At 45.7% G+C, this 11,896-nt stretch overlaps 1 protein-coding gene across 2 annotated transcripts in view; it reads right to left on the bottom strand.

The window, feature by feature from the left end:
- Positions 1 to 522: 522 nt before the first annotated feature.
- Positions 523 to 11,896, bottom strand: part of LPCAT4 (lysophosphatidylcholine acyltransferase 4) — a 54,229-nt gene continuing 42,855 nt past the window's right edge. For both annotated transcript variants that reach the window (XM_014062874.2, XM_087714135.1), the window contains exons 11-14: positions 10,470 to 10,611; positions 9,304 to 9,402; positions 5,504 to 5,663; positions 523 to 1,185 (exon numbers count right to left, since the gene is read on the bottom strand). In XM_014062874.2, the coding sequence (XP_013918349.2) occupies positions 1,028 to 1,185; positions 5,504 to 5,663; positions 9,304 to 9,402; positions 10,470 to 10,611 (559 nt within the window). In that variant the 3' untranslated portion in view covers positions 523 to 1,027. The remainder of the gene's footprint in view (positions 1,186 to 5,503; positions 5,664 to 9,303; positions 9,403 to 10,469; positions 10,612 to 11,896) is intronic.

Here is an 11,896-nt window from a genome sequence, read left to right as displayed (position 1 = left end):
GCAGCACCCCCCCCCCCCATGCCCACGTGATCAAAATTCAGATGCTTAACTGACTTGTATTTATGACAGTTGCAGTGTCCTGGGGTCACATGATCCCATTTTGCGACCTTCTGACAAGCAAAGTCAATGAGGAATCCAGATTCACTTAACAATCATGTTACAAACTTAAAAACTGCACCGATTCACTTATCAAAGGTGGCAGTAAAATGAGGCAAAATTAACTAAGCAACCGTCTTACTTAACAACCTGTGTGACTAATTTAACAACTGCAGTGATTCACTTCACAACTTTGGCATGAAAAGTCATAAAATGGGGCATAAAATTCACTTAACAAATGTCTCGCTTAGCAACAGAAGTTTTGGTCTCTCAATTGTGGTCATATTCCCATTGGTTAGGTAGTAGGGATGCTTTGCAATATTTAATCTCCTTTTGAAATCCTGAGTAGAATGAAAAATTCAGACTGCAAACAGTTGTCTCCGTATCAAACCCTTTTTTAAAAGAAAGAAAAGTCCAGGAACCATCTTTGTTTTAAAATGTAATACATATATATATATTTATTTATTTATATTTATTATAGAGATATAGATGTTTATCTTATATATAAAATAGCACTTTCTTATATTTTACAAAACAGAAAATGAAACCCCAAAAAACGATGCTTATCTCCTCCTTCGGTTCATTCTTCCTCTTGGTGAAAAGAAAACAAAACTCAACAACGTAAAGTAAAGGATAGGAGTAAATCCTAGCCCCTTGCCCTCCCCCAAACAAAACTCTAAAGTAAACCCAGAGAAGCCCCAATCTCCCCAAAAAACTGCGGCTGTGATTTCCCCATTTTCGTTTGCCCTGAGATGGGGAGGGGGGGGAGAGGCCCCAATCCGCCTAACCACCCCGACAGCAGGGAGCAAGCAAGGAACGGGCTCTGTTGTGGCCAAAGGTGTGTGCGGCATGGCTGTGTGTCTGTGTGTATGTATGGAGGGTTGTTCTCATGGTTGTTGGATACACATGGCTTAAGAGGCAGGGGAGGGCTTCAGTCACCCTTGCTTTTGGGAGAAATGGCGGAGACACCATTAGCGTAAGTGGAGGCTTGGGCAGGCTTGGGGAGAGTGCAGGCTGGAGGGGGGTGCAGGTACGTGCTGAACAGACGGGCATAGTCAGGGTGATGGAGAGAGAAGTCCTGGAATTGACCTGGTTACAGAAAAGAAGAAAACAAATTGCATCGTTATAAAAAGGACCCATCACAGGTAGCATCGGCCACGGCCCATGATCGGACTGTGGCCCAGAGGTGGTAATCAGCAGCTTCTGACCAGTTCTGGCGAACCGGTAGCGGAAATTTCGAGTAGTTCAGAGAACTGGTAAATACCACCTCTGACTGGCCCTGCCCCCATCTATTCTCTGCCTCCCGAGTCCCAGCTGATTGGGAGGGAATGGAGATTTGCAGTGTCCTTCCCCTGCGACGCCCACCAAGCCACGTCCAGAGAACCATTGGAAAAAAAACATTTGAACCCCACCACTGCTGTGGCTTATTGGCCACTGGGCCGTGTGAGTGCCTGGCCAGTGCACTGATGTATGTGTGCATGGGTGGCACGACAAAACTGCGGTCCACTAAAGCGCGCCCGATTAAAGCGCGTACCTAACATCATCAGCAGCGCGACAAATACGACCGCGGAGAAAAAAGGGCGCTTTAAAAAGTGCTTTTAAAGCAAGCCGATTCATGTAAAGGTAAGGGTTAGGTTTAGGGTTAGGTTAAGGGTTAGGGTTAGGTTTAGAGTTACGTTAAGCGTTAGGGTTAGGTTAAGGGTTAGCGTTAGGTTAAGGGTTAGGTTTAGGGTTAGGTTAAAGGTTAGGTTTAGGGTTAGGTTTGGGGGGGGTTAGGTTTAGGTTTACGCGTTAATTTTAACTTTACCGCTCACAGCGTGCTGTTTTCGTCGCACTGTGATGACAGGTACGCGGTTTCGTCAAGCGCGCTTTAGTCTACCGCGGTTTTGTGGTGGAACCGTGTGCATGCACACTCCCCACTTGCACTAGCATCACTGTGAGCACTATGGGCCCTAGTGTCAAAGCGATTTACAACACGGACACTGCTGTCGCCACAGGCATCACGTGGGTGCTCGCGGACCTTTCACACATGCATGCATAAAGGCAACTGCCCACCGCCCTTTGAGCCACCAAACCAGAAAGATTGAGGAACTCGGCTTTAGATGACCAGAAGAAAGTCATAATTCCAAAAGGCAACCGGACATTCTTGGTTTCCCCCCCCCCTTTCAAAGCGTTTTGCTCCTCATCCAAGAAGCTTCTTCAGTTCTAACTGACTGGTGGAGAATGGAAAGATTTACATTCTTTGCAGTCATCTGGCACTTAATTTTCATTGAGGACACTTGGGGGTTTATCTGTACCTTCAGGGTCACCTGAATCGGAGTTCAAATGGGTGTGGAAGACAGGAGATAGGTGTCCAGTTGTCTTTTGGGATAGCAACTTTGGGACAACCATGATCTACATCAGTGATCGCTAACCTTTTTGTCCTCACCTACCGAAAGCGCGCGCACACCCACACCCATAATGCAATGCATGCATGACACACACCCCCGCACATGTGTGCACGACACCACCACCACCCCGTGGCCCGTTTTGGGCCTAGCAAGCCTTGCTGAAGCCTCCTGGGACCAAACATGGGCAACAGGGGGAGGGCGCATCCCGTCAACTGTTTTGGGCCTAGCAGGCCTCACTGAAGCCTCCTGGGACCAAACAATGGGCCACAGGGGCAGGGTGTTGCACCCCCTGTCAACTGTTTTGGGCCTAGCAGGCCTCCCTGAGCCTCCTGGGACCAAACATGGGCCACAGGGGGAGGGCGTTGCACCCCCTGTCAACTGTTTTGGGCCTAGCAGGCCTCACTGAAGCCTCCTGGGACCAAACAATGGGCCACAGGGGGAGGGCACGCACTGTCAACTGTTTTGGGCCTAGCAGGCCTTCCTGAAACCTCCTGGGACCAAACAATGGGCCAAAGGGGGGGGGCACCCCCTGTCAACTGTTTTGGGCCTAGCAGGCCTCACTATAACCTCCTGAGACCAAACAATGGGCAACAGGGGGAGAGTGCCGAACGCCCTGTTTTGGGCCTAGCAGACCTCACTGAAGCCTCCTGGGAACATAAATGAGGGGGGGGGGCACTGCACCACCACCCCCGCCACCCATTTTGGGCCTAGCAGGCCTTCCTGAACCAAAAATGGGGCACAGGGGAGTGACGCACCCCTCCCTGCTTACCCCCCACCCTCCACTCATGCATGCCTGACTCCCCCCCCTCCCCCATACATGTGTGTGTTTTCCACATATGCGGCAGTGACTCGAAACTCAGCTGGCCAGCAGGAGGCATACAAACGTGTGATGGAGCTAAGCTGTGGTGATGGCGCGCGTGTCTGCAGAGAAGTTTCCACGTGCCACCTGTGGCACGCATGCCACAGGTTCGCCATCACGGACCTACATGATTGAGACTCTCCAAAGGCTTCTGAGCTCCAGAATGCTCTGCAGTTCCTATCGTAAGTGGCTTACCACTTGCACCGTTTTTCTAGGATGTGTTTTTGACTTCCTAGCCTAGAAATTATTATGTGGTTTTCCCCTCCAAGAAGGTCAAACACTTGCCCCCTCCCACCACCACCGAGATCAGCCCAGATCACTAATGGGTTGGCCCAGGCAAAGATGCTACACATCCAGTTCAGCCCTTGCTGACTGCTTGGGTAGGTTTTATGATGACAATACGGAAGTGTTTTTGCCATCTGCTTTCTTCCAGGGTGTTTTTCAGACTTCCCAGCCTAGCCTACGGCCCCGAGACATAGGAGCAGTCGTCTGTCCAACAACTTGGCCCTGCTGTTTATTGAGATCAGACCAACTCACTTAGATGTTGCTCCCTTAGGCCCACAGCCAGCTGACAACTGACTTTGGGCCAGTCCTCCTCTCTCAGTCCTTTGAAGAAGGCAAACAACTCCCAAAAATGTTGCGAAGAAAGCCACAGGGTTGTTCTGCAACCACCACTTTCTATGGGGCTTACATTTTAGAGCTCACATATGGATAGTTGTTTCTCTCCTTATGGGGTACCTTCCTTATTGCTTCCATGATTAGAGGCACAGGCAACCAGAGGCCATCTTTTTAATCTTAGATCTCCTACAGCCACAAGTAATGTGGCAATGATACTTCAGGGGTTCTTAGTGTTCTCTGAGCTTTATTGTTTTGTTGCAGACATTTTCTTACTCAAACTAGGTCACATCTGTTCTGACCCAGGGTTCCCCAAAAAGCACGAAGCAGATTCCTGGTCCCGAGAAAAGCCCTTTCATTAAACGAATGGGAATTCCTCTCATTTCACATTCAGCAAAGGCCTGGTGAACCATCTTTCAAAGGTGAATGTATGACCATAGACCTTATCTAGCTTGGAAAGCTGCCATGGAAATATTTTCCAAATGCAGTAATGTGCAAGGAAAGACTTGGCACAGAGTCTCTGAGATTCATGGACAGATCTGTACACTCCTGAAACGAATGAACGGACGAACGAATTGTTTCCTGCAAAAGCCTGCTCCCCTTTTGCTTCTCTTATTTCCTGTGGGAGGGATTATTCACCGACCACCTGTGCCTTTACTCCCAAGTCAACCCTGATTTCTTAGCTGTTCTTTCTCTGGTAGCTCTGCGCATGTGCACACTGGGAACAGGCTCCAGCTGTTCCTCTGCCTCACTGATGTCTGACTCCGAAGGCAGCTAAGAACTGCCAGACGGCCTAGGCCCCATCTCTGTCTCCAACGCAGAGCCCACATCAGAGCCTTTCCCAGCCTCCAGGACTGGCCCATGTTCCTCCCCAACCTCCTCACCGTCAGACTTTGCTGCCAACTCTGCTGGCTGCTCGCGGGCCACAACAACATCTAGTCTAGCCCCTGATAATGTTACCTAGTTGGGTAAGGGACAGAAAACAATCAAGCTCAGAGAGCACCAAGGACCCCTCATTTTAACATATGAATGTTTTCCTTTCATGATTCTTCAATCCTTTGAGTGATTGCTGAGGGTATTGAAAGACAAAATGAACATGCTAGGCTTAAAAGAGGCCAAGCAGGTGCATTTCTGCCCACATTTCCTTCTACACTGCAACCCAGATAACTGTAAATGAAAGAGTTGCCATTTCAACCTAGGAAGATGATCTTGGAGGTCTCCACGGCCTTCAGAAACAAGCTTTGGAGTGGGACATATGGCTTAGGAGCCCCCTGAAATTTTCTTATCCAAATCATGTTTCCCTCATGGTGCTTACATATTGGAACCGGCAGCAACCCAGGCCTGTCATGCCCCGAACTGGTTCTCCCAGCGGTGTCATAGGCACCGTCATCTTGTTTTTTGGTTCTGTGCATGTGCAGAAATTTTTTAATCATACTGTGCATGCACATACAGCGTGCATCAAGCTCACATGCACACACGGCGCGCACTTGAGCGAACCAGCAGTAGTGCCTGCCGAAACCTTCTTCTCCCTGCCCCATCTCACCAAGGGTAAGCCCGTCCCGGCTGTGGTCCTCGGTGCAGAGTCGGCCATAGAGTTCAGTTCCGTCCACAACTGGAGTGCCCAGCAGGAGGCGCAAAATGGCACAGAATCCATCTTGGTGCAGACAAGAGTCTCCTGTCTTGGCCTCCACCTCTGAGAATAACTGGTTGATAGGAAAGATGTCAATAAATACACATATTAGCATTTCACTGTAATTTCTCTCTCTCTCTCCCTCTCTCTTTTTTACACACACACACACACACACACACGTTTTTTATTTGTGCTGATAAATAAATAAAGGAAGACTAGTATAGATCTATTTCAAGCTATTTAGCTCTCATCAGCTAGCCATACCCTTACTGGGATTCGAACCTGTGCTGTACTGCATCTTAGGCAAACGTCTTAGCCATTAAGCCACAGGTCTCCTCCTTATCCTATATATATATATATATATATATAATCTATCTATCTCTATCTCTCTATATCTATATCTAACTATCTAATATATATATACATATAGATATATAGATATAATATATCTATCTATATATCTATATCTAACTATCATATATATATATATATATATATATATATATATAGATAGATAGATAGATAGATAGATAGATAGATAGATAGATAGATAGATAGATAGATAGATAGATAGATAGATAGATAGATAGATACATACATACATACATACATATATATATATATATATACAACCCCTGGTAAGCCCCAATTATGGGAGGAAGCTAACTGCTTCCATCATCTGTCCTTCGGCTCGTCACAAGAGTCCATCACGACAGAAACCCAATATTTTTACTGTTGCCTTTGTTATATATATTTGTGTTTTGTATTTGTGCTGATAAATAAATAAAGGGAGACTAGTATAGATCTATTTCAAGCTATTTAGCTCTCATCAGCTAGCAACACAGCACAGGTTCGAATCCCAGTAAGGGTATGGCTAGCTCATGAGAGCTAAATAGCTTGAAAAATATATATATATATATATATACATACATACATACATACATACATACATACATACATACATACATACATACATACATACATACATACATACATACATACATATATATATATATATATATATATATATATATATATATATATATATATCATGTGTGTCTCTCTGTTATGTTCCAGAATAACTCTGGAACGCCTTGAGCAATTTCAACTAAATTTGGTACAGATGACTTACACTCTGGAAAAAAATACTGTGAGGGTAAGACACCCCTAACACCTCTTGGGGGGGGGGGTGTTCTGTTACGATACAGCCTATTGTGCCTTAAAATGGCTTCTACTTCTACTGTACTGCTTTAAAATGGCTTCTACTGTACTACCTTAAAATGACTTCTACTATACAGCGCTGTGGAGTTGCCATGGTAACGGCTTCACAATACTCCACAAGGGGGCTCCCTCTGGTAAGGGGGGAAATCCATTAGAAATTAGGCTTGTGGTGGCACAGGGAAAACATTTTTGACGAAATCAACTGTTGCTCAAATCAGGGTTCAGAGAAGCTCTTGCCATCGTCTCTTCAGGAATTGTGGCGATGTTAATGGAGGGAGGGAGGACAGCCTATTCCGCACTTAGGTTGCCACTTGACATTGTTATTCCTGTCTAATTCAGGATTGGGATAAACAAATACCCAGGCAGCACTGGGTTATCAGCTAGTTCCATATAAAGAATGGAGTTTGACAAAGGAATGAAACTGAAACACATTTCACAAAAGGTATCTAGTTCTGACGTTCACCGCTCCATCTTCTTTAAATCTACAGTTCCTACTGATCTTTTCTTTTGATGTCTCTTCCATATTTTTGACCTTCTCACTGACAATATATTCTGGATGTCGGACTTCACTTGCCACCCAGAACTGGAACCACTCCAAGAAATTCACAAGAATCCAATACAAGTAGTCCTCAACTTACAACAGCACTGAAAAGAAGTGACTTATGACCATTTTTCACGCGACCGTTTTAGCATCCCCATGGCCACACGATTTCAAATTCAGATGCTTGGCAGCTGACTCATATTTATGCCAGTTGCAGTGTCCTGGGGTCACGCAATCACCTTTCGCGACCTTCTGACAAGCAGGTTCAATGAGGAAGCCAGCCACTATAACCACAGTGTTACTAGCTTAACAACTGCAGCGATTCACTTAACAACTGTGGCCAGAAAGGTTGTAAAATGGGGCAAAACTCACTTAACAACTGTCTCGTTTAGCCACAGAAATTTTGGGCTCAATTGAGGTTGTAAGTTGAGGACTATCTGTAATTTCTGACGAGTGATGTTTACAAAATTAGCAAGCCGTGAGGAAAAATTTCTAGGGATTGCTGTGTTTGAAAAACAAGCTCTACTTAGAAAAACAGTATTCAGACCCTTCTGTATTTTTTCGTTCCTGCCCCTCCCTTTGCCACGAAAGAGCCAGAAAGGGCAAGGGAATTGCAATGGACAGGTTTGCTATCAATTGTACTTCACTGACACTGTGAGAACTCTCTCCTACACATGAGGGAAAGATCTTGAATTGAGCTTAACTCTTGAAAACTTTATGGACAGATCCCTGTAATTTTCTTAACAGCAACATGAAAGTGGCTTGATACCAGGGGTAAAATGCTACTGGTTCGAACCAGTTCAGCCGAACCGGTAGTAACAAATGGTACCGGTTCGGGCGAACTAGTATTTCCAAAGGTCAGCTGTGAGGCGCAATTTATATAAGCTAGGATTGTTGGATTTCCTGCTTTCTAGTTAATCTAAATCGTGTGGCACAGCTGATCATCAGAAATACTGCCGATCCCCCCTCCCTTGATAGTAGGCGCGTTTGGTAGCAGGCTCCACCCACCCAGTTGGACATCATCACGTTGTTTTGATGCTCTGTGCATGCACGGAAGGTCCTGCACATGTGTGGAGGTGGCTCATGCCCTCACATTTCCAAACCGGTAGCGAAGGTAAGTTGATTTCACTCCTGCTTAATACCTATGGAAATTCTCAGCCATTCGGGTCACGATTATTCCAAAAGCGCTTTTTCATCCCTGCTGGCTAAGGAATTCTGGGAATTGAAGTCTTCACACCTTCAAGATGCCATGATTGAGAATCACGGAGTTAGTACTTGGATGGGGAGTACCTGGATATGCCAGGGTTACCCTAGAAAGTTTTAAAAAGTGCCAAAAAAGACAATGGCAAGTGATTTTCATGCCCCAAGGTGCTTTTTCACTAGGCAACTGGACTTTCTGGTTTTTCTTTGAAGATGTCTCGCTTCTCACCCAAGAAGCATTGAAGACATCCAAGAAGCTTCTTGGATAAGAAGTGAAACTCTTCAAAGAAAACCAGAAAGCCCAGTTGCCTCATGTCTCCTTTGGGAAATGAAAGTTGCTTGCTACTGTCTTTTTTCTGAATGTTTCACCCCAACTTCTCTGACATATTCTGGCATTCCCTGCCCAAGAACTAACTTGGTGATCTCAAGTGTCGAATCTTGAAGGTGTGAGGACTTCAGCTCCAAGGGTTGTTTTCACTTACCTTCCCTACTGGTTCATGAATGTGTGTGTGTGCGTGCGTGTGTGCGTGCCCTGTCCACGCATGCATCCGGCCTTCCGAGCATGCGCTTTGCTCAAATCACGTGATTTCTGCTACCGGTTCAGATGAACTAGTCAGAACTGACTGAATACTACCTTTGTTTAGCTGCAAGATGTCTCCAGCCAGCAGGGATCCAAGTCCTTGCTAAACATCTCACTCAGCGTTCTGCAAGCTCATTTCCTCAACCCCTCAAAGCTAATCAGAGCCATTACCTCAAAAGCCCGACGTGTCAGTTGCTGTGGGTCATGTTCTCCCCGTAGAGCTTCTAGGGCTAAGGCCACTTCCCGGGCATCCATGTTTCCGTTGGAATCCTGGGAATCAAAGCAGGACGCATGAAAGAGTTGCTTAAGTGCATGTTCTGACCGAAGCTTCCCAAGAGCATGAAGCAAGCTCCTGGTCCGGACAAAAACGCTTTATTAATTTACCATGAATTCTGCTCATTCACATCCAGCAAAGACTTTCAAGTGAGGATTTACAGTCACAGACCTTATCTGGCTTGGAGAGCTGAGAGGCTGATATCTGCAAAACTGGGACAGGAGCCTCCGAGAGTCAGGAACCAATTAAGTGAACTAATTGTCTCCTGCAAATTCCCCTTTCTTTCTCTTTTATTTCCTCTGGGAGGGGATATTCATTGCCTGGCCTTCCTCCCAAGTCGTCCCTTGTTCTTTAGCTGTTCCCTCCATCTGGCAACTCTGTGCATGTGCACACTGGGAACAGGCTCCAACTGTTTGTCTGCCTCACTGCTGTCTGACTCTGAAGGCAGCTAATAACTGGCATAGGGCTCTGCTCCCATCTCTGCCTCCGACACAGGTCCCTCATCAGAGTCTTCCCCAGACTCCAGGACTGGCCCATCTTCCTCTCCAATCTCCTCACTGTCCAAATCTGCTGCCAGCTCTGCTGGCCACTGGCAGGCCACAACAGTGCGAATAAAGAAAGCACTCTAGTCTATGCACGCAGTACAGATAGTCCTCAATTTAAAACAGTTCATTCAATGACTGTTTGAAGTTATAAAACAACTGAAAAAGTGAGTTATGACCTTTTCAACACTTATGACCATTTTTTCACACTTATGACTATCACAGTATCCCCATAGTTGCGTGATTTACATTCTGATGCTTGACCACTGCTTCCTAATTACGATGGTTGCAGTGTCCCCAGGTCATGGGAACCTCTTTTGCGACCTTCTGACAAGCAAGGTCAATGGGGAAGACAGTTTCACTTAACGACCGTGTTACTAACTGAATAATCGCAGCGATTCACTTAACCACGGTGGCAAGCCAGGTTGTAAAATGGAGCAAAACTCAACTTAATCCACAGAAATGTTGATCTCCCTTGTGGTCATAAGTCTACTTGTACCCCTCTTCCTGTTCTAGCTTACCTGCTGGAAATAGACGCAGATCTCTTCCACAGCTTTAGGGCAGGCCAGTCCCAGCCAGTGGGCAAGCTCACTTGGTCCCACTTGCCCTGAAGTGCCGAAAGGAAGCGCATCCAAATTGTGTTTCATCCCCTCCGTTAGGCATCTGTTGATTGAGATATTTGCAAAGATGAAAAGGAGCGAGGGCAGGAAAGTTTGTCAGTCCTCTTAATAGTATCCGCCACAAGAGGCCTCTGTCAGGTTCAAGAAACCAGGAGGTGGGGTAGTGTTGGAAAATACTACGAGTTTATTTCATGTTACCTTACATGAATTGGATCAACTAATAGTCAAGACATATTGGCACAAGGTAAAAGTCAATGGAATTCACCAGGCCTGGACTAAGGTTGCTTGTGGCTACATAAGGATTCTAAACTGATGACATGTTTGACACCTCCTCCCCTCCTCGGGCTCAGCCTGCTCATTTCCTACATCATCCACACTTTCTTCTGTATAAACAATACGTTTATTGAATATTGTGACACACAGTGGTGGGATTCAGCCAGTTTGCAGCTATTCAGGAGAACCGGTTGATAACTTTGTAAGCAGTTCAGAGACCAGTTGTTGGAAGAAATCTCACTTTGTTTTTTTTTTCCCTTTACAGGGCTAATCCTGTAGGCAGGAAGGAAACATTCTGGTGTTGTTTCTAGCCTAATCTTTATTGCCCTGCTTATAGAAACTGCCTCCTTGGTTAACCCTTATTACATTCTAACAGCTAAGGTGAAGCGCCCATCGACCTGAGTGACCTTGAGATGGCCACACCCACCCAGTCACATGACCACTGAGCCTCGCCTACCCAGCTGGTCATTAGGGCAGAGAACCGATTGTTAAATTATTTGAATCCACCACTGGCGACACAAATATTTCTCTTTTTATATCTATTGTGAACAGAAAAGCATGGGGTGTGTTGGATACACTCAATTCTGTGATGTGACCAGAATGTAGGGGAGATGTCTGGGGGAATTTGGTGGGGGCACTGTTTTCTCTCAATCCCTGAGCCATTTTTTGAACTCAGTCTTTCTTTGGGGGTGGGGGTTTCTCTCCCACAGAGAGCGTCTTCCTATTCTCTTTGGATTTTTTGAGAGTTACTATGGTAACAAACAATCAGAATTATAACTTAGTTAATTGATTTCTTTCCAAAATACCCTGTTTCCCTGAAAATAAGACCTTCCTGGATAATAAGTCCAATCGGGCTTTTGAGCACATGTGCTAAAATAAGCCCTCCCCCCAAAAATAAGCCCTCCCCAAAATATTGCAACAGATCAGCAGCCATGAGGTGACCAAGCTCACCGCCTCCTGCACCTCAAAAATAATAAGACCTCCCTGAAAATAAGGCCAAGTGTTTATTTCGGGGGTCAAAGGAAAATAATGTCTTATTTTTCAGGAAACACAGT

This window comes from Thamnophis sirtalis, unplaced genomic scaffold (assembly GCF_051295495.1).
Source record: "Thamnophis sirtalis isolate CommonGarterSnake01/CBP01778 unplaced genomic scaffold, rThaSir2_p1.2 scaffold_4, whole genome shotgun sequence".
NCBI lineage: Eukaryota > Metazoa > Chordata > Lepidosauria > Squamata > Natricidae > Thamnophis > Thamnophis sirtalis.
This window is presented reverse-complemented; position numbering and strand designations above follow the sequence as displayed.